Here is a 23312-nt window from a genome sequence, read left to right as displayed (position 1 = left end):
ATATTTCAAGCTCATGTTCAAAATTTCAAATCCCATATCTGGTACAAAAACTTTTTTATCTGAACAAATACCAAATAGGTAGAATAATTAATTTAGTTCTATCGAAGAAGATAGATAGTGTTCTATTTAATTTTATGAGGAGTACCTACAAACATTATCCAATTGATTATGTTTATGAATCCAATTGATTCAATCACGAATAGTGGATAAATCATAAAACCCATTATTGCAAACTTAGAATAGAATATAAATATACCTCATTTATACCTACTGCTAGGATAAGATCAAAAGTCTCTTTACCCACGCAGTTTAACTTTTGAACAGAACAGAAGTTGTAGGTTATACAGTAGGTAGATAAGGTTGAACACCTAGGAAACAAAAAACTCGTAAACTTACGTATGCATAGCTTTGATCAAATCATAGCCATTCTCATGATAGGTTTTGTTTACTTTACTGACGCACGCGTGTACAGACAGACGACAAGACCACTCTGATATCTCAGATAATAGCAGTTCTTCACTGTATGAGAGGGACAGCTCATAGGATAACTGGTCGTAAGCAGCTGTCGTGAGTTTACGCAGAACTTCCTGAGAAAAAATAAATGAAAATAATAAACAACAACTTCTTGGATTGCAGCCTCGCCCAGAAACGAGAAGTTTGGAAAACCCAAACACGAAATGTCGACCCACTTGATTGGGAAAAGACCAAGTGAAGGAAGAAGAAACAACAACTTCAGGAAAACCTCCAGGAAAACCAGATTTATTATTTGAGTTGACTCTAACCAAAAACCTCCGAATTCGAAATTCCGAAGTCCGTCGCGCTAAACACTACAATCATACAACTACTAAGGTTAGAACGTTAAGGGTCCACACACGATTATGTTGGGAATGTCGGACGAAAATGTTGTAGGACACTATTCTACATGTGGACTTTTTGGGAGAGTTTCAAAGTCCGACATTTCCAACAGAAGTGTGGACTCTGCTCTAGAACTAACTCTAGTGAACCCCACAACAACCTTTTTGCTCTCACCTCTATCATCGAATGCTTCTCATGGATGAGAATATTCTTGAAGTATCTGACATTGTTGAGCACGGTCATCCAAGTGACGTAGGTCCAGTGGTCTTTGAGTGACTTGGACATGTCCAAGGGTACTTCATAGGAGAGCATGCCAGCCCGGGCCAAAGCAAAGGCATCATCCATCAGCTGGCCCTGGGTGATGGGCTGAAGAACACTGGAGCTACCCCGGTGGATTTCCTTCGTGAGGAGGGACCAGTTGGGCAGATCGTAGTTGACGCGATAGAAACCTAGAGGAGTGGAAATTCAAGTCGTAGTCGTAGAGCAATGGCTATCCACCTGGTTACCGTAGAAAATAGGAAGTTACTTACATATGTACCTTCCATCTTATTGAGCTGCAATTGTGACAATATGGAGAAAGAAGTAATTTTGCTGAAGCTACTCATGATCTCAAGCATCAATGATAAACAAGAGTTTGCAATTTCTCGTGAATCTGGGAGAACCGAATTCTCAATTGCAATTTTTATATCAGAGAGTTCTGTAGCGCTCTGCCCAGCCATGTCAAGAACGATTGCCAGTAATTATGTATGTAGTACGTAGGATAATATGAAAAAGGACAGCTGGATGAAAAATTGCAATTTCTCGTGAATCTGGGAGAACCAAATTCTCAAATGTAATTTTTATATCAGAGAGTACTGTAGCGCTCCGCCGAGCCATGTCGAGAACGATTGCCAGTAATTATGTAGTAGGTAGGATAATATGAAAAAAGGACAGCTGGTTGCAATTTCTCGTGAATCTGGGAGAACCAAATTCTCAAATGTAATTTTTATATCAGAGAGTACTGTAGCGCTCCGCCGAGCCATGTCAAGAACGATTGCCAGTAATTATGTAGTACGTAGGATAATATGAAAAAAGGACAGCTGTATGAAAAGATCCATCGGAACCCTCCGCGAAAAACCCAACTCACCACCAAAGTTCAAGTTGACAATGACCCAGGCATCTTCCTCCAGACCGTGTGCCCGGTACTTGTATTCTCTCCTGTCCAGCCAGAATCGGGATAGTCTCTCCTCGTAGACCTACTTCGTCCAAATTGACTTTGACTGTTTTGTTTCCCTGAAATGTATTGTTTGACGGTTATAGAGAGGAGTTCAAGAGAAGAGATGTCTTCGTCATGAAGATTCAAAGAGATTGAACTTTTAAATAAGAGTTTTTCCCCAATTCAACCCTCTTTAACAATTCCTTGTCTTTCTTGGGGATCTCTTAATTTATATGTTTGCATACACTTGTAGGTAATCCTTTGTAGTATTGTTATTTCACCCATCAAATTATCGTTTTCTCATATCCATCTTGTACACTTTCGTCATACCTACTGATCCCTGATTGCCGTTTTTAGATATTCGCTTATTACTTTGACTAAGAGGGTACTCTACCTGTGTATCGATCATTTTGCCAGAATCGGGCAGTGTCGTTGAAGTCCGTGTTAGTCAATGTAGTCAAAGTAACGGGGATGTACCACTGTCTCTCATCGTCGTCTGAATAAACACCTTTGGGGATTTCATAGTGGAACCATTCCTGGAAATGAGAAAGAGGACTATAAAGTTTTTGAATTTTGGGTCCAAACAGTGATGCGCCAAATCTTCGGAGCCTGACCTACAGTAAAGAAGAAAAAATGAGCACTGTTCCTTATTCCTTTTGATCTTTTCATGCTGAAATGAACCAACAAACATGCAGGCCTGGGTCGAAGTAACCGAGTAAGTAAATTGTAGATTTATGCTTCAATAGTTATTGCTGTTAGGAGTGTTAGATGAATAAAATAACTTGCTATACTTGTACTTCTTTGTGTGTTTCCTTTTTAGCTACATATCGAACATTTCCTACGAATCTCACGATTCTTCCTAATCTCACAATATTTCTTACAATTGTCTACCTGCCTAAATTATTATTTTGTCCAAACTAAGGGAAATTAAGGAATTTTATTTGGAGAAACTAGAGGATAATTTTACCTGGCGAAATTTCAGGTGGTCCCTCTTCTTCTCATCTCGGGTAACATGGAGCACCGGGAACCCCTCATTGCTCACCCAATTCCTCATCACGTGGGTCAAGTTTTTCCTCGTGCTGTTGGAAGCCCAAACCATGGGCTTGTCCAGAACTCCGTTCAAAGTTTCGGCAAAGTCCATTTCGTTTGCATTAGCCGTGTTCCTGAAAATGGTCAGAGATTTTTTCCCCCCAAGAGGTTTGATAGAGGGAAGTAAAACTAATCCTCAGTCTTATCGTCCCCCAAAATGGTAGAGAAAAGGAGGACAGGATAGGAGAAAACCAGCAATTCCGAGAACGAACTTTATCTTTGTAGGATAAAGTCCACTCTGAGCGTTCCTTGAACAAGAGACCTAGCACTTACAAGGCAGACATTCTACCGTCCAAGCTAACAAACTAAGCTGGTAATGGTCAAATAGAAACTTATACCTGGCGAAATTTCAGGTGGTCCCTCTTCTTCTCATCTCGGGTAACATGGAGCACCGGGAACCCCTCATTGCTCACCCAATTCCTCATTACATGGGTCAAGTTTTTCCGCGTGCTGTTGGAAGCCCAAACCATGGGCTTGTCCAGAACGCCGTTCAAAGTTTCCGCAAAGTCCATTTCGTTAGCATTAGCCGTGTTCCTGAAATTGGTCAGAGATTTTTTCCCCCAAGAGGTTAGATAGAGGGAATTAAAATTAATCCTCAGTCTTATCGTCCCCCAAAATGGCAGAGAAAAGGAGGACAGGATAGGAGGAAACCAGCAATTCCAAGAACGAACTTTATCTGTGTAGGATAAAGATGTTTGATATCTAACAATGTACAATAAACTGGTAGCCTGATGGTAAGTTAAGGTACTGTAAGTAGGAGTGTCCGATTCGAATTTCAGGCGGGCCAGATAATTTCCATCACCCAATGTGGCTGGTTTTATTTTTGAACACAATGTCTATAAAATAAGCTTTTGAGACCAATGCTTTATTATGTACAATGTAAAACTATGATTTATTTCAGTATAAGTACCTACTTACAACAATGACGAAAAATGTCTCTTTTAAAAACCCTGTCCCGGAGGCTTGTGGTCAAGGCAATAGCTTGGTAAAGAGTCTCAGTCTACATAGGTATGGTAGGTATTTTATTTGATAATTTGACCAAATGATAAAACTCTCAAGGAGTGTCCACACATAGTCGACCAGCCTTCGATCGATGTTGACTGAACCATCCACACTGCCTCGACAACATCGATTTACCGCGTCGATCGAAATCGATTGACGTGACGGCCGGTCAACTATGTTTGGACGCACCTTTAGAGTTAGTTGGTAGTCATTGACGCCTGTTAAAAAATAGCCTTTTAAACTGTCAAAAAGCCATTTAATGACCTTTCCTTTTAAAACCGATTCCATTTTGGGAACGTTTGAACAAGAGACCTAGCACTTACAAGGCAGACGTTCTACCGTCCAAGCTAACAAACTAAGCTGGTAATGGTCAAATAGAAACTTATGTGATTCTCAAGAATTTGTTCAAGTGCACGCCCACCGTGATGCAACAAGCCTCCGCCATAATTGTCTTCGACAGTTATGCTATATTAGATTGTGTACTTACCAGTTGAACAAGAGACCTAGCACTTACAAGGCAGACGTTCTACCGTCCAAGCTAACAAACTAAGCTGGTAATGGTCAAATAGAAACTTATGAGATTCTCAAGAATTTGTTCAAGTGCATGCCCACCGTGATGCAACAAACCTCCGGCATAATTTTCTTCGACAGTTATGCTATTAGATTGTGTACTTACCAAGATTTCAAATAGGACTGAACGGCTTTCGTGTACGCATGTTCTGATATGGCGGATCTCAGCATGTCCAGTATGAACACTCCTAAAGCAATAGAAGAAAGTAATTAAGATTATACTTTACCTGCAATCTTTCACATCCCATCTCTCAAAAGCTGGCCAATCACGTTCAGTTTTGCATGACCTGAACATGAGTGGTCGAATAAAGAGGTACTAAAACCAAAATCCAAATGATACACTATAAGAGCTTCTACCAGTAATTAAGATTATACTTTGCCCGCAATCTTTCACATCCCATCTCTCAAAAGCTGGCCAATCACGTTCAGTTTTGCATGACCTGAACGTGAGTGGTCGAATAAAGAGGTAGGTACTAAAACCAAAATCTAAGTGATACACCCCTTCTACCTATAAGAGCATTGGTATTGTATTATAAACTAAAATCACAATTTGTCAATCAGGGAGAACCCATAGCGTTCCAAACTGGGAAAACAATTCCTTAGAAAATTTCCTCAGGATTCTGTAGAATAGAATAGAATATAGGTACCTTGGTTATCCTGCTCGAATGAGACTAAAAAGTCCCTTTAACCCAGCAGTCTAAACAGGGTCTAGTGTATTTTATGGGTTGAACAACATAATACTATACAAGGATATATATACCCTGTTTCTCCTACACAAAGAGGACTGAAAAGTCCAAGCTTCTACCTATAAGAGCATTGGTATTGTATTATAAACTAATCACAATTTGTCAATCAGGGAGAACCCATAGCCTTCCAAACTGGGAAAACAATTCCTTAGAAAATTTCCTCGGGATTCTGTAGAATTGAATTGAATAGAATAGAATATAGGTACCTTGGTTATCCTGCTCGAATGAGACTAAAAAGTCCCTTTACCCCCAGCAGTCTAAACAGGGTCTAGTGTATTTTATGGGTTGAACAACATAATACAATACAAGGATATAATATATACCCTGTTTCTCCTACACAAAGAGGACTGAAAAGTCCTTTTACCCTTGAAGTCTGATCACCTCAAATAGGCGTTACCTTTGCTATAAGTCAGAGACCCCAGTCTGCTATACAGATCTCCAGACATGACGGACTCTTCTGAATTGTTCAGTACGGATCGTGTATTGTACAGGCTGTCAGCATGCAGAGCAAACGCTTTCCTTTGAAGAAACTTGAGCTCTTCATTGGGCCAAGATTTCGCCAGGTCTGTCTGGGGAGGAGAAAAAGATATTTTATAGTGAGAAAACAGCTGACCCGTCAACGGTTTTAGTAATTACCTGCCTCGTTGACGTAGTGGTCAAGACGATCGCCTGATGTGGGTTTGATCCCAGCCGAGGCATGGAATTTTATCCTCATTTATTTGAGGATTTGACCCCATAATAATGGAGCTCTAAGGGTTGGAACGCCTCTGGCGTTAATCTCGCCTAGTGGTTCGAACTGCATAGAATTTGAAATAATTACGGCTTCCTATGTATCGAAAAGCGGTCATAACTCGCGAATCTATGTACATACATTGTGTAAAATTATGAGATTTTATTTCGGCCTGTATATACATTTTACGCAGTTTCTAGCACTTTTTTGTTATCTGGGTCCCTTCCACTCAAGAGTCTACTATTATAATGTGGTCTAAAATTAGGAAGGATTGGGTTTACAATCCATTCGGCGACAAGCTACACGTCTACTCACACCCTCACCCATCCTGTGGGACCTGAAAATTCAGTAGCACGGGATTGTCCATCCGGATACCAACCACGTGTAACTTTGCTTGACTTAAATCAACCATTGGGAACTGATACATCCAACGTGCTATCTCCGCTACTTGAATTTAATATAAAATAGGTACAACTATTTTCATTTACTCTATTTGTAACATGTGTTCCCCATAATATATCAGAATATATGAGACCTCGTTAGACTGCGGGGGTAAAAGTACTTTTCAGCCCTATCCCAGCAGGATAAACAAGGTATATTCTACATTCTACAAACGCCAATTTGGACTCCTACTTACTTGCAACAGCTGAGCCGTCGTTGTCAACCCTTCCGTACATCCGGTGACGATTTTACCCAGAACACTCCGGTCATTGACCTTTTCTTTGATGCCAATGGAATTTTATCCTCATTTATTTGAGGATTTGACCACATAATAATGGAGCTCTAAGGGTTGGAACGCCTCTGGCGTTAATCTCGCCTTGGGGTTCCCTTCCACTCAAGAGTCCCACGGAACCAAGTGAACATATGGACAGCCGTGTCGGGATCTGAAGACAGTTGACTCCAAAGGGCGGACAGGTGAGTGGATGATTCGTCTAGAATCTTGTCGAGAACTCTGCGGAGGAAGATTTTTCCAAAGGGGTTTAACGTCTCTCTATATGTATATATAACTGATCTGATGAGGTTTTCAGTGAAGGGGGTTGTACCCTCCTTTCGGTCCCTAGCTATCCGTCTCCTCACATTTTCTGACCATCCTCAACTAACCTGAGTTGGGCTTGAAAAAGCCAAAAGGACAGGATTCCCCAGATGATCATCCGGGTATCAACGACGCACAAAGTTGTTTAATTTCAATGATCCATTGGGAACCTAGTGCCTTCTATTGCTTGCATCACTGGCTTTTGAAAAAGAAAGCAGATTAACCTTGGAAGTTGGAAGGATTGGAATTCTAATCGACAAAAAGAAAGAAAATGGGTAAATGAACTTGGCCTTTTCTCTGTGGACCTATTCCATTGTTGAATCGACTTACTCAAAAACTTTTGTCTGGTTCTTAGAGCAGCTCAGTGATTTGAGTAGAATCGGATATTTGTCGTCTGTTGTGTTCAAGGATTCCCAGAGGGTATTGAACTCCTTGTCATTTGATTCTCGAACCACAGTGCACAGGATAGTGTTGATCATTTGATCACTGGAAATACAAAGTCAGGGAACACCAGAGATCCATAGTTTAGGTACTTTTGGTTCATTTATGAGAAATTCTATGAACGCCCAGATCAGTTTAGGTATGCAATGTGTTTATTTTATCTGGTAGGTATTTTATCTGACCAAATGATAGGTAGAATAATTAATGTAGTTCTATCGAAGAAGATAGATAGTGTTCTATTTAATTTTATGAGGAGTACCTACAAACATTATCCAATTGATTATGTTTATGAATCCAATTGATTCAATCACGAATAGTGGATAAATCATAAAACCCATTATTGCAAACTTAGAATAGAATATAAATATACCTCATTTATACCTACTGCTAGGATAAGATCAAAAGTCTCTTTACCCACGCAGTTTAACTTTTGAACAGAACAGAAGTTGTAGGTTATACAGTAGGTAGATAAGGTTGAACACCTAGGAAACAAAAAACTCGTAAACTTACGTATGCATAGCTTTGATCAAATCATAGCCATTCTCATGATAGGTTTTGTTTACTTTACTGACGCACGCGTGTACAGACAGACGACAAGACCACTCTGATATCTCAGATAATAGCAGTTCTTCACTGTATGAGAGGGACAGCTCATAGGATAACTGGTCGTAAGCAGCTGTCGTGAGTTTACGCAGGACTTCCTGAGAAAAAATAAATGAAAATAATAAACAACAACTTCTTGGATTGTAGCCTCGCCCAGAAACGAGAAGTTTGGAAAACCCAAACACGAAATGTCGACCCACTTGATTGGGAAAAGACCAAGTGAAGGAAGAAGAAACAACAACTTCAGGAAAACCTCCAGGAAAACCAGATTTATTATTTTAGCCTCGCCCAGAAACGAGAAGTTTGGAAAACCCAAACACGAAATGTCGACCCACTTGATTGGGAAAAGACCAAGTGAAGGAAGAAGCAACAACAACTTCAGGAAAACCTCCAGGGAAACCAGATTTATTATTTGAGTTGACTCTAACCAAAAACCTCCGAATTCAAAATTCCGAAGTCCGTCGCGCTAAACTCTACAATCATACAACTACTGAGGTACTGAGGTTAGAACGTTAAGGGTCCACATGATTATGCATATCTCAGATAATAGCAGTTCTTCACTGTATGAGAGGGACAGCTCATAGGATAACTGGTCGTAAGCAGCTGTCGTGAGTTTACGCAGAACTTCCTGAGAAAAAATAAATGAAAATAATAAACAACAACTTCTTGGATTGCAGCCTCGCCCAGAAACGAGAAGTTTGGAAAACCCAAACACGAAATGTCGACCCACTTGATTGGGAAAAGACCAAGTGAAGGAAGAAGAAACAACAACTTCAGGAAAACCTCCAGGAAAACCAGATTTATTATTTGAGTTGACTCTAACCAAAAACCTCCGAATTCGAAATTCCGAAGTCCGTCGCGCTAAACACTACAATCATACAACTACTAAGGTTAGAACGTTAAGGGTCCACACACGATTATGTTGGGAATGTCGGACGAAAATGTTGTAGGACACTATTCTACATGTGGACTTTTTGGGAGAGTTTCAAAGTCCGACATTTCCAACAGAAGTGTGGACTCTGCTCTAGAACTAACTCTTTATTATTTCAGTTGACTCTAACCAAAAACCTCCGAATTCGAAATTCCGAAGTCCGTCGCGCTAAACACTACAATCATACAACTACTGAGGTACTGAGGTTAGAACGTTAAGGGTCCACACATAATTATGTTGGGAATGTCGGACGAAAATGTTGTAGGACACTATTTCCTACATAGGACTTTTTGGGAGAGTTTCAAAGTCCGACATTTCCAACAGAATTATGTGTGGACCCTTGACGTTCTAACCTCAATAGTTGTACTAGAATTAATGAACCCAACATCAACCTTAGACCCTGCTCTAGAACTAATTTTAGTGAACCCCACAACAACCTTTTTGCTCTCACCTCTATCATCGAATGCTTCTCATGGATGAGAATATTCTTGAAGTATCTGACATTGTTGAGCACGGTCATCCAAGTGACGTAGGTCCAGTGGTCTTTGAGTGACTTGGACATGTCCAAGGGTACTTCATAGGAGAGCATGCCAGCCCGGGCCAAAGCAAAGGCATCATCCATCAGCTGGCCCTGGGTGATGGGCTGAAGAACGCTGGAGCTACCACGGTGGATTTCCTTCGTGAGGAGGGACCAGTTGGGCAGATCGTAGTTGACGCGATAGAAACCTAGAGGAGTGGAAATTCATGTCGTAGAGCAATGGCTATCCACATGGTTACCGTAGAAAATAGGAAGTTACTTACATACCTTCCATCTTATTGAGCTGCAATGGTCACAATATGGAGAAAGAAGCAATTTTGCTGAAGCTATTCATGATCTCAAGCATCAATGGTAAACAAGAGTTTGCAATTTCTCGTGAATCTGGGAGAACCAAATTCTCAAATGTAATTTTTATATCAGAGAGTACTGTAGCGCTCCGCCGAGCCATGTCGAGAACGATTGCCAGTAATTATGTAGTAGGTAGGATAATATGAAAAAAGGACAGCTGGATGAAAAGATCCATCGGAACCCTCCGCGAAAAACCCAACTCACCACCAAAGTTCAAGTTGACAATGACCCAGGCATCTTCCTCCAGACCGTGTGCCCGGTACTTGTATTCTCTCCTGTCCAGCCAGAATCGGGCAGTGTCGTTGAAGTCCGTGTTAGTCAATGTAGTCAAAGTAACGGGGATGTACCACTGGCTCTCATCGTCGTCTGAAGAAACACCTTTGGGGATTTCATAGTGGAACCATTCCTGGAAATAAGAAAGAGGACTATAAAGTTTTCGAATTTTGGGTCCAAACAGTGATGCGCCAAATCTTCGGAGCCTGACCTACAGTAAAGAACAAAAAATGAGCACTGTTCCTTATTCCTTTTGATCTTTTCATGCTGAAATGAACCAACAAACATGCAGGCCTGGGTCGAAGTAACCGAGTAAGTAGATTGTAGATTGATGTTTCAATAGTTATTGCTGTTAGGAGTGCTATACTTGTACTTCTTTGTGTGTATCCTTTTTAGCTACATATCGAACATTTCCTACGAATCTTACGATTCTTCCTAATCTCACAATATTTCTTACCATTGTCTACCTGCCTAAATTATTATTATGTCCAAACTAAGGGAAATTAAGGAATTTTATTTGGAGAAACTAGAGGATAATTTTACCTGGCGAAATTTCAGGTGGTCCCTCTTCTTCTCATCTCGGGTAACATGGAGCACCGGGAACCCCTCATTGCTCACCCAATTCCTCATCACGTGGGTCAAGTTTTTCCCGCGTGCTGTTGGAAGCCCAAACTATGGGCTTGTCCAGAACGCCGTTCAAAGTTTTCCGCAAAGTCCATTTCGTTAGCATTAGCCGTGTTCCTGAAATTGGGTCAGAGATTTTTTCCCCCAAAGAGAGGGAACTAAAACTAATCCTCAGTCTTATCGTCCCCCAAAATGGCAGAGAAAAGGAGGACAGGATAGGTAGGAAAAACAAGGCCGTTCCGAGAACGAGCTTTATCTGTGTAGGATAAAGTCCACTCTGAGCGTTCCTTGAACAAGAGACCTAGCACTTACAAGGCAGACGTTCTACCGTCCAAGCTAACAAACTAAGCTGGTAATGGTCAAATAGAAACTTATGTGATTCTCAAGAATTTGTTCAAGTGCACGCCCACCGTGATGCAACAAGCCTCCGCCATAATTGTCTTCGACAGTTATGCTATATTAGATTGTGTACTTACCAGGATTTCAAATAGGACTGAACCGCTTTCGTGTACGCATGTTCTGATATGGCGGATCTCAGCATGTCCAGTATGAACACTCCTAAAGCAATAGAAAAAAGTAATAAGGATTATACTTTACCTGCAATCTTTCACATCCCATCTCTCAAAAGCTGGCCAATCACGTTTTGCATGACCTGAACGTGAGTGGTCGAATAAAGAGGTACTAAAACCAAAATCCAAATGATACACCCCTTCTACTTATACACCTCGTTCACTGGACTATAAAGGTCTACCTGATGGTGAGTGGCTCGCGTAATTAATAGACTAGGATAGAATGGAATAGAAAGAATAGAATAAACCGTGTTGCCAACTTGATAGGTACTGTCCGGTTGAGATGGACTGCTCACCCCAATGGTTCAACAGTTTAAGGGGTATCGATTTAAATAGCGTTCAGGGGCAAAAGTCCAAGATTACTCTACAACCGAGGTCTACCTGATAGTGAGTGGCTCGCGTAATTAATAGACTAGGATAGAATGGAATAGAAAGAACAGAATAAACCGTGTTGCCAACTTGATAGGTACTGTCCGGTTGAGATGGACTGCTCAGTCTTTTGGCCCCAATGGTTCAACAGTTTAAGGGGTGTCGTTTTAAATAGCGTTCAGGGGCAAAAGCCCAAGATTACTCTACAACCTTTGATGCAAATTTTACCTTCGTGAATGCAACTTTTACAGGTAATTTTAGGTCAAATCCCTGGATAATTCTGGTCTGGAATTCTCCAGGTATTCCAGAGGTACTCACTGGGTATCGTTCACCTCTTCACTATAGTTGGACCGGAAAACGCCACTTCCCCAAGTGGACTGGCCAATGTTACCGGTAATGTGGAACATCAGGATGTATTTGTCACTCCTAGAGATGGGTTCGTCCAGTTTCAGCTTGATAGTCTCTCCTCGTAGACCTACTTCGTCCAAATTGACTTTGACTGTTTTGTTTCCCTGAAATGTATTGTTTGACGGTTATAGAGAGAAGTTCAAGAGAAGAGATGTCTTCGTCATGAAGATTCAAAGAGATTAAACTTTTAAATAAGAGTTTTTTCCCCAATTCAACCCTCTTTAACAATTCCTTGTCTTTCGTGGGGACCTCTCTTAATTTATATGTTTGCATACAATTGTAGGTAATCCTTTGTAGTATTGTTATTTCACCCATCAAATTATCGTTTTCTCATATCCATGTTGTACGTTTTCGTCATACCTACTGATCGCTGATTGCCGTTTTTAGATCTTCGCTTATTTATTATTACTTTGACTAAGAGGGTACTTTACCTGTGTATCGATCATTTTAATATTGTCATCGAACTCCAAACTCTTGGCATGCATCACAATCTCCTCCAGTCCATCCACCAGCGGTTGAATGGTCACATTGACTTTCACTTTAAACGTATGATGATCCGGATTCTCAGCAAACACAAAATGGAGGTCGTAATGAAGCGGTGCCACCTCCTGGGGTAGCTTCGTAAACTTGGAAGCGGTGGGATCTTCAACGGTTTTGATCTCAACTTTCGCACCGTCTTCAGCAACGAAAACGATTTCGGAAATCACCTTGTCCTCTTCGGGAGCGGGAGTGCTTTCTGGGGAAGACCAGAATCGGGCAGTGTCGTTGAAGTCCGTGTTAGTCAATGTAGTCAAAGTAACGGGGATGTACCACTGTCTCTCATAGTCGTCTGAAGAAACACCTTTGGGGATTTCATAGTGGAACCATTCCTGGAAATAAGAAAGAGGACTATAAAGTTTTCGAATTTTGGGTCCAAACAGTGATGCGCCAAATCTTCGGAGCCTGACCTACAGTAAAGAACCTGGGGAAGATTCGCTGGGTACCTGTCAGGGGAAATAGTTTCATGACTTGCGGGGCAGCTCGTTTGACTTGCATAGGTGTTATTTTGTGTGAGCACTGTTCCTTATTCCTTTTGATCTTTTCATGCTGAAATGAACCAACAAACATGCAGGCCTGGGTCGAAGTAACCGAGTAAGTAGATTGTAGATTGATGTTTCAATAGTTATTGCTGTTAGGAGTGCTATACTTGTACTTCTTTGTGTGTATCCTTTTTAGCTACATATCGAACATTTCCTACGAATCTTACGATTCTTCCTAATCTCACAATATTTCTTACCATTGTCTACCTGCCTAAATTATTATTAGGAGAATCGCAGGATTAAGGATAGCTTTGAGGATTTTAAGTAGAAGTTTTGCTTTGAACCAAATTCTGATTTCTCCATCTTGCTCATAATTATTACAAGTCTTCAAAAATTCCTCAATTATGATACTGAAGAACTAAAACCAATACCTAAATATAAATATCTATGTATCAACCAAATGAAACGGTAACAGTCAACATGAAAATAATCCACAAGAAAGGAAAAAAATTGAGGAGCACGGTAGCGCTCCGCCCCGCCAAGTCAAGAAAGTTTGACAGCGCTACTAATATATATGGTGCCATGAACTTTACACGTGCTCTGGTGTTGGGATGGGTCCATGTCTCTGAAAATAGGTTATGAGATCATTGGAAATTGGAATCATTGAACTATGTTCTTAAACCTATAAAATACACGAGACCTTGTTTAGACTGCTGGGTTAAATGGACTTTTTAGTCTCATTTGAGCAGGATAAAGTAAACAAGGTATATTGTATTCTATTATTTGTTTGAGGCAGCATCGCCGTGGAGCGTAGGGAAGTCAAAAGTGACGAGGCGAGTAGCCAGCCTAGTGAGCTTGGAGAATAGCACGCCTACCTTGTTAGCGCCAGGTCGTGGGTTCGATTCTCACCCCGGGGCGGACTTTATCTTACACAGATTAGGGTCATTCTCCGAACAGCTAGCTTTTTCTTCTCCAGCGGAGGTCCTCTCTTCAATTTCGGGAAATCGTTGTTCAAGTTCCTTCTTATCAAACATATTCAAAAACTGACCATCGAAAATTTGACCCGATTACCTACATTACTTTGCTTCCTATAGGATAAGGAAAGTAAAAATCTACTTCTTAACCCTTTCAAAACTCTACTCACCGTCTCAACAGCTCTTCCAGTGGGGGAGGAAACACGCTTTGGTCAGTGGCGAAGGGATGGGGTGGTTCTTGGTCGATAAGTTGAGTCATGCGACTCGCCCCTGGCTCTCTCAGTTCTAACCCGTTACACGTCCGAACCATGATCCGATGACAGGACGTGGCGATGCTGGAACGGAAGCATATAAAGGGTTAAAGTAATTACTCACTTACTTACTTTACTTTCCGTGTCCTCTTATCAGATCTTTCTCCTCCAGAAGTTGGAGACGTAAATCGCTTGGGTCAAAGTCAAAACTCATTTTCTTCAGCCAGCGGCGATAGTACTTTGAATTCGCCATGCGCTAATTCTCAATGGATCTCTGAAGATAATAAACAACGTGGTTAGTATCCGGATGACCAATTCGCGTGCTGCTGGCTTTTCTCGGCAGCAACCAAGCTGGGTGAGGCCAGTGTGAGTAGGCGGGTAGCTTATCGCCGAATGATGGGTAGAAAGAAAAGACCTTATCATTCTTAGTAATTATACAGTGATGTTAAACTCCTAGAAAACATAACTTCTTCTTCGTCTTTTCCCGTGTACAGATGTGGTCGGCGTTTCTCGTCAGCCTGTCAATTGCTTTTGGCTGACATTTGGTTTCGGCTACAAATTTTACGAGTGCCTTTAGCACTTTCAATAGACATAGTATGTCACATTTACATTGAACCTACAGGTCCTAGAAAACATATAACTAAATTATACAAGGTAGTATGTATTTATTTGTTACCTTTTATTCCTATCGTACTGGGGCCGTCGCATGACGAGAAGTTTGGGCAGGATAATAATTATAATTAGTAATAAAATATTGACGTGTGTACAATGGATCACTAAAGGTTAAAGTTAGACGGTTGGACTTTTTTAAGGACAGACATTTTTGTAGTGAAAATGTGTTCGCAATTACCTTGGTTGGGATTTGAAACCAATGTCCTCTTGTGTGCAAAACGAACGACCATTTTCTTAGACAGCTTTATCCACTTGCTCTCATGGCGAATATTTTAGTGGTCCAAGTCCATTCCTACTCAACCAAATTTTCTCCAAATCTGTGTTATATTATTATGTATTATAATTATACAAACCATACAATAAAAATTCGATTTAATGAAATTAAAAACTTATTTAAGATATAAAATGTAATACTATAGCAACGATATTAATAAATCATAGATGATATTATATAAATATATTATCTGTCAATTTATATAGAAATCTGAACCGGTGTATTTCTTTGATTGCTGACTTTTGTGGTGGGTCATTGAAATGTCTGACAATGTGTTCTTGATAAGAACATATTGATAAACCCCGGATTACCCGCCTTAAATTGAAAAGTCCTCCCACTCCAAAGGCAGAACTCTTTACTTCACAGCATAATTATCATATCTGGTCTCACATGTCAGCCTTGCCCTTGTATAGAATATAACACAAGGGGCTGTATATACGAGTACTTAGGGATAATACATAGGTAGGTTCTAAATACATATCGGGTAATGTTTCAATTACACCTATGTAGTATTTCATCTTCACAGCAATGTAATATTTCATCTTTATATTCTGATAAAATTAAACAGTGAGCCGTAGTGTAGATGTGTTGCAGAAAGGATAGGTGTATACACCTATCCTTTCTGCAACACATCTACACTACGGCTCACTGTTTAATTTTATCAGAATATAAAGATGAAATATTACATTGCTGTGAAGATGAAATACTACATAGGTGTAATTGAAACATTACCCGATATGTATTTAGAACCTACCTATGTATTATCCCTAAGTACTCGTATATACAGCCCCTTGTGTTATATTCTATACAAGGGCAAGGCTGACATGTGAGACCAGATATGATAATTATGCTGTGAAGTAAAGAGTTCTGCCTTTGGAGTGGGAGGACTTTTCAATTTAAGGCGGGTAATCCGGGGTTTATCAATATGTTCTTATCAAGAACACATTGTCAGACATTTCAATGACCCACCACAAAAGTCAGCAATCAAAGAAATACACCGGTTCAGATTTCTATATAAATTGACAGATAATATATTTATATAATATCATCTATGATTTATTAATATCGTTGCTATAGTATTACATTTTATATCTTAAATAAGTTTTTAATTTCATTAAATCGAATTTTTATGTCAGACATTTCAATGACCCACCACAAAAGTCAGCAATCAAAGAAATACACCGGTTCAGATTTCTATATAAATTGACAGATAATATATATAATATCATCTATGATTTATTAATATCGTTGTTATAGCATTACATTTTATAGTTTAAATAAGTTTTTAATTTCATTAAATCGAATTTTTACTGTATGGTTTGTATAATTATAATACATAATAATATAACACAGATTTGGAGAAAATTTGGTTGAGTAGGAATGGACTTGGACCACTAAAATATTCGCCATGAGAGCAAGTGGATAAAGCTGTCTAAGAAAATGGTCGTTCGTTTTGCACACAAGAGGACATTGGTTTCAAATCCCAACCAAGGTAATTGCGAACACATTTTCACTACAAAAATGTCTGTCCTTAAAAAAGTCCAACCGTCTAACTTTAACCTTTAGTGATCCATTGTACACACGTCAATATTTTATTACTAATTATAATTATTATTCTACGTAGATAGTAGCTACGATTATGTACATTACAGAAATCTTCGATAATTCGAGTTATTCGAGCAATACTCATACCTACAATCTTACCCTATGAATCATTTATATGTACAACCATGGCATGGTTTGGCACAATTGTATTGGAAAATCTGGACTCTGGAAATACCTACTGAATGGTTAGCTAACACTAATATCTCTTAGGAAGGCCTTTTACACATAATAATAATGAGCAGTTTTCTGTACTTTATTGCTCATCAATGAGAGAACATCAATTGCTTTTAAATTTCCCTTGAACCGGGTTGTGTTAACCAAACAATCCATTTTCATTTAAGAGGGTGGGAGAGTCGGAGGTCCACCTGAAATTTGGACACATTATCGGAAATTATTACCCAGTTTTGAACAAATAGGTCAATTAAGGAGTGCTGTAGCGCCCCTCCCCGCCAAGTCAAGAAAGTTTGACAGCGCTACCAGAGATATTAGCTGTTGTCAATCTTAGCTAACGACGCGACGGTAGCATATTATACACCTGTTTCCAATATTTCGCAGAAGTTGAGCAACGATGTACGTGATTGATATTCGGATGGTTGTCCACATCTGGACAATCGCGTCATATGAGTCTCATATTAATATTAACATCACCCAGACTTATTAAGGCCGGAAAAAGCCAGCAGCACGCGACAGCAGCACGCGATTACGACGACGTGGATTATGAGGAGGAGTCCTCTTAAACCTAGACAATCTAGGGTTGGGAGTTGAAATCAGGATAGGTACATACATCCGTATTCAGATAACTTCAGTTCTAGGGAATCCAATTTCGGGATTTATTTTCGATTTCGGGATCCCGGCATTGAACGATTGAATAGGACCATGGCCACGTACTTCCAGTCTTCACGCACCTGGGGAGGGAATGATAAGAGGTGAGTTATAATCCCATCCGTGGCACAAGCTCTGCTTTTACCGATGGGTATACCATTTATACGAATTTTGAATGTTCTGATGTTGTATGTTGTAAAAATAATAAATGGAAACTTGATAATAATAATTAGTATGGAAAGTAGGAAGGTTTTCCGGAAAGTAATGCGATTTTGATGAGATGAGGAGAAATGGCGCCGGAGTGACCACATATTTTGGAACTTGAGCTTCTTGTCTGTGTAACTTCTTTTGGTTCCTGCTAGTTAGGTTTCAATATTACCTAAACTATTGGAAAAAGAAACTACCTGTTCTCTTAATTTTAATACATAGTATAAATAAAGCATTTTGCTTCTTCTTTTGGCTCTGCTAATTTTTTTAGGTCCTCTAAAAAATTTAGATCCACTAAAAGCTTGTAGTCGTACCAGGACTGGGAACAGAGAGGAAGAGAATGATACATGATAGACTTTGATGGACTCTTGAGTGGAAGGCCCTTCTCTACCACCTAACTTTTTTAAAAGGCTTGACAGAGGGAAACGTAATCGGAGAAAGAAGGAGGACAGGATAGGAGAAAGCCAGCCGTTCCGAGAACAAACCTTATTTGTTTAGGGGAAAGTTCGTTTGACTTCGTCCCGGGCGGGAATCTCACGATGTAGCGCTTGAAAGGCAGGTGCAGTTCCTTCCAAAATAGGCTGGCTACCTAACCCTCAAAGTTCTATTAATATGTGGCCAAATCCTCAAATACGTTAGGATAAAAATTGATAAATTTCTATACCTCAACTGGGATAGAACCCATACCCTCCTATTGAACAGGCGAGAGCTTTGACCACAACCCCACCGAGGTTAGTTTGTGTTATACATTTATTAATTTGCGTGCGCTGTAGTTTTACTAAGGCCCTTGGGTTCATTACTCATTGTGTTTTTAGGGGGACGATGAGTTTTACAAGGATTCGCTTTTAAATGTACGTACATTGTTACCTTTTTCACAAATTAAAACATGGGACTGAATACAACACATGGTTGAAGATATAAATTCATCATTAGAGGATTTACATTTCCGAGGTTAGCGCACAATTGTGTGCTGTGGATTGCAATCCCAAGGGGGGATTTGGGGGGTGTTACACAAAAGCAAGTTTGCAGTAAGGTTAAAACTTTTTTCAACGTAGTTTGCAGGGTCCACATTTGTGCATAAAACTTGGTCCTTATGATGCTGATGCCTGCGGTTATATTAAACCAGTGAGTTTAGTACCTGGTACATACACTACGATTCTACAGGACAATTTTGCCTATCCCTTGTATTCCTGTTTATTCAGGTTCGACTGTAATATGATTTTTCATAAAACATGAAAGTATAATAGGTAAGGTATTACCGCGGGCTCCAGGTTGACATTGATACCTACCTAGTAACGTGATCTAAGAACTGAGTCACGGTGGTATTTTCTAAATTTTAACATTTTGTAATACCTAATCATCAACCTTGTCACATACTTCGTCAAAACAAAGAACAAAAGAATACATAACCCCACCCAGCCCTCCCGCCCCCAAACTTCTGAACAATGTTATCATCAGTGGAGTGTTCTCAATTGAAACTATATGGGGGAGCAATGGAAGCATCCCTTTCCCTCTACGGTTTTCTCACCCCTCCCTCGGATATTTTCTCCAAAAAGTGCCACTTCCTTGAGTCGAATCTAGATTCGAAGATTTCTAAGATCACCAGCAGATTAGCATATCGTACGAAGGTATAATTGCCATACATACTTCCTTTCCGTGTTCGTAAGATTGGGGGTTTAAACCTTTTGGACGCCCAGAAAGAATATCTGGGCTCCACGGTTAGTGAACGAGGTCAGATTAAACCATATCTGAGCTTCTTTCACAACATTCTGCACATGAGCTTATAGTTTCCCCTCCCTTTTGAAAACCTCACATACGCCACTAACATTTATCTATGTATCTACGCCCCCACTCCGAACTTTTCAGTACAAAGTTATCAAAGTTCTTTGAGTAACGTTCTAGGTGATAACGAATTAGGATGACATGCAGACATGTACCGGCTTATCATCTCTGATAGCAGTGTGGTGTCTGACAAACGAAAATAATGGCTAAATTAGATGATGAGGAACATACTACGGGATGGTCATGCTACGACACAGACCACATGCGTCTAATGTAGCAGTTGTTTAATTGCTACGAATACTACGAAATAAAAAAGGCGGTGAAACACTCATCCTTAAAAATAAATAAATAAAAATAATAAATAGACAGTCGACCTTCTGATGTAGCCATTATTTTCGTAACTAAAAGTAGGCCAGTCTCTTTACTGACCTTGTAAGTAGCTGGACTGCCGAACAACAAAGTCTCACTATAATAAACATGGTCCGCCAATATTGTCAGCTCGTAAAATGCCGACAGTAGATAAACGTTAAACCGAACCGCTATCCAACAAAAAAATACACAATTTTTTAGATTTTATAGCCTTTTTTGATGCCCAAATCCAAAGGTATCACTCGTTTGCCAGACGTTTCATAAGAATATCATCAGCATCCAATCTTGCCCTCATTTTCATTTTCTCAGAGAGAGGCGAATATTTTCTTTCCAAACAAAGAAGGAAAAAGGAACTGTTTGTTTTCAAAAATGCTTTCAGGAAAAGTTTCGATAAGCTTGGATGTTTCTTTTGAAATATCAAACAAAGCTCACATATTATTATCGGGACTATGTCAGGGGCGGATCTACACAAATGTAAAAAGTGAAAGAGACACAGATGCGGCACACACTTGAGGGATTAGGGACGTCAGAGAGCCCTGGACTGCGTAGTTCCTGGCCTGTTCGGGGCTGTATGTAAAGTTTTGGTCTTGCCTCTTATGAGATCTAAGATAGGTATTATTTTGCACCTAAATAAAACAATGCTGATTCCAATGTGTATTCAAAAAGGTGAATATCATCCAAGTCTTAAACAGAATAAAGATTTTCTTAACCGTTTCATGTCGCAGGTTCAATTTCTGCTTGGGGCGAACTTTATCCTAAACAGATCAGGTTCGTTCTCGGAACGGCTGACTTTCTCCTACCATGTCCTCTTTCTCTCTTCGATTTCGGGACGATAAGATCATCCTTGCTAGAGGTCCCTCTATCGACCTTCTTTAGAAAAAAAAGAGAATAAAATCGGGATTTTCAAATAGTTTCTAGACTGAATTATGATAGCTACTAAACTTAATCAGTTAATCCTTTTATCTCGAATTTTATTAGAGCCTGCTGTCTAATCTTAGGCCCTCAGCACTGGAATTCAGCTAGCTAAATCTACAGTAGGCAGGTAGGCTACATAATTGTGTACTTAGATTAAATTAAAGGGTGCCCCCACCCTCTCCCGTCGTACTCTGAAAAGAAAAAACTTGTGAAATGAAAACCCAGCTTCTAATTCGACACACACGAGCGCAAAACTTGGTCATTATGACTTTGCTTCCCCCTCTCTCCCTGTCCGGGAGAAGTTCGAAATAAATTCAAAAGAAAATCCCCACCACAATGCTCGCTTAGAAAGTTTTCCTGGTTTTTCTTGTTGATGGTTAGGGTTGTTGTACAGAGTAAGTCCAAAGTCCCGCAACATGCTTTAAAAGTATTAATGTGGAAGTCACTCTCCGAGAAAAAGCCCCTGATAGAGTCCGAATTCTAATAATGATTAAATTGTCTTTACGTAGGTACTATGCATTTCCCGTTCAAGGGTTTAATTTGGGGAAAAAACTGACAGACTAAAAAATAAACGTCTGGTACACAAAAGTGTTTGTAGTTCTGTATACCAGATAAACGAAAAAAAGAAAGAAAAAAAAAGTCGAGTTATTGCTTAGATCGTTCGATAATTCCCCGTGAGACGAACTTCATGTCAAAATTTGTGAGTTACCCTGTAGCTATACCATACTACTAGGGTCCTCGTATAACTAGTTTTTATTGCAGCTATGGTTTCTATTAGTTTAATACTTTCCAAGGTCATCGGTTAGGAGAAAGGAGACGAAGAGGGGAAGATGGAAGAAGCGGAAGAGGGGATAGATGGAAGAAGAGGAAGAAAATCTGAAGGAATTAGTGCAGAAAACGTGGTGCATATTAAGAAAGAAGTTATGGGAGCAGAAGGGGCCCTCAGAATATTGAAGGTGGAGAAAAAGGAGAAGAAGAAGGCAAGGGAGGACTAGAAGGAAGAGGAGGAGGAGAAGGGGGAGGTGGAGAAGGAGAAGAAGAAGAAGAGGAAGGGGAAGAACAAAGAAAAGTGGAAGGAATTAGTGCAGAAAAGGTAGTGAATATTAAGAAAGAAGTTATAGAAGGAGACCGAGTCCTTAGAATATTGAATAAGGATGAGAAGAAGGAGGGGGAAAAGAACAAGAAGAATGAGAATGAACAGAAAGGGTAGGCATAAAAGAAGAAAGGGTATTGGAACAAAAGAAGGAAAGGAAAGAAAGTAGGTAAAAAGAACGAAGGAAAAAGTTGCAAGACAAAAGAATATAAAAGACAAAAAGCGTATTTGATACTCAAAGACAAAACAAACAGAGAAAGACCATTCTAATGTGTTTACTTTATTTCGATTAAGCTTTTAAAATCAAAGCAAACATAAACGTACCCAGAAAAAAAGTAAATATAAAGGAGAGTGGACCTAGAAGAAGAAGGAGGAGGAGGAGGAGGCGAAGAAGGAGGAGGAAGAGGCGAAGAAGAAGGAGGAGGAGAAGAAGAAGAAGCAGAAGAAGAAGAAGAAGAAGAAGAAGAAGAAGAAAAGGAAGATTTGAGAAAAGCTCAGATTTCTGATTTTCCGATGTTTAATTAAAAGCAAATAGAATACCTATCTTAAGTAATCAAGATAGAAGAGTAATTGGAAACCATAAAAAAATAATTGGTAGGTAATAATATTATTTTATCTATTAATCAAACAAGAAATTTCCATCCCTCTCTTTCTCTCCCCCCCTTTCCCTCACTCTCTCTCTCTCTCTCTCTTCTCTTCTCTTTTTCTTCAAAACTTGGATTGAGGAAGTAGGTATCATAATTATCTATCTAATAAATTAGAAAAATAATGATTTCTTCTTGGTAGATATTAATTAGTGATTAGTGGTAAATTTAAAATATTTAAATCCTTTAGGAGCTTACCTGTTCCACCCATAAATTCGTTGTCATAATTTGGTTTTTGAGGTTCTGAAATCAGAATAAAACAAAATGAAAATTGAGAATAAATTTAATAACAAAGAACTCCATCTAATTAAGAAAGCGAAAAAAATGAGCTTACAAGATATGCCAACAATGTCAACTTGAT

The 23312-nt window shown here is 39.6% G+C and overlaps 4 protein-coding genes across 4 annotated transcripts in view; all 4 read right to left on the bottom strand.

Moving 5' to 3' along the window:
- LOC103505023 (thyrotropin-releasing hormone-degrading ectoenzyme-like) overlaps positions 1-2066 on the bottom strand; it is a 7536-nt gene extending 5470 nt beyond the window's left edge. Inside the window, exons 1-3 of the mRNA XM_026820429.1 lie at positions 1982-2066; positions 1030-1304; positions 397-587 (exon numbers count right to left, since the gene is read on the bottom strand). Coding sequence (XP_026676230.1) covers positions 397-587; positions 1030-1200 — 362 coding nt within the window. The 5' untranslated portion in view covers positions 1201-1304; positions 1982-2066. The remainder of the gene's footprint in view (positions 1-396; positions 588-1029; positions 1305-1981) is intronic.
- A 441-nt stretch (positions 2067-2507) lies between these two features.
- LOC103505022 (aminopeptidase N-like) lies at positions 2508-10998 on the bottom strand. The gene is made up of 12 exons (XM_008469329.1): positions 10898-10998; positions 10286-10487; positions 9647-9921; positions 8172-8362; positions 7551-7706; positions 7036-7139; positions 6825-6907; positions 5855-6026; positions 4818-4899; positions 3539-3673; positions 3018-3213; positions 2508-2546 (listed from the first exon to the last, which is right to left on the bottom strand). Exons 1-12 carry the CDS (start codon positions 10982-10984, stop codon positions 2508-2510), a joined length of 1722 nt encoding a protein of 573 aa, XP_008467551.1. The 5' UTR covers positions 10985-10998.
- Positions 10999-11083: 85 nt separating this feature from the next.
- On the bottom strand, positions 11084-15290 carry LOC103505021. Its single transcript, XM_026820421.1, has 8 exons — positions 15245-15290; positions 14488-14652; positions 13902-13968; positions 13276-13410; positions 12756-13193; positions 12235-12428; positions 11455-11536; positions 11084-11095 (listed from the first exon to the last, which is right to left on the bottom strand). Exons 1-8 carry the CDS (start codon positions 15274-15276, stop codon positions 11084-11086), a joined length of 1125 nt encoding a protein of 374 aa, XP_026676222.1. The 5' UTR covers positions 15277-15290.
- A 2142-nt stretch (positions 15291-17432) lies between these two features.
- LOC103505020 (acetylcholine receptor subunit alpha-like) overlaps positions 17433-23312 on the bottom strand; it is a 33264-nt gene continuing 27384 nt past the window's right edge. Inside the window, exons 5-7 of the mRNA XM_017442227.2 lie at positions 18444-18467; positions 18008-18024; positions 17433-17484 (exon numbers count right to left, since the gene is read on the bottom strand). Of these exons, the coding sequence (XP_017297716.1) occupies positions 17433-17484; positions 18008-18024; positions 18444-18467 (93 nt within the window). The remainder of the gene's footprint in view (positions 17485-18007; positions 18025-18443; positions 18468-23312) is intronic.

The sequence above is a fragment of the Diaphorina citri genome, unplaced genomic scaffold (genome assembly GCF_000475195.1).
Source record: "Diaphorina citri unplaced genomic scaffold, Diaci psyllid genome assembly version 1.1 scaffold145, whole genome shotgun sequence".
In the NCBI taxonomy this organism is placed as follows: Eukaryota; Metazoa; Arthropoda; class Insecta; order Hemiptera; family Psyllidae; genus Diaphorina; species Diaphorina citri.
This window is presented reverse-complemented; position numbering and strand designations above follow the sequence as displayed.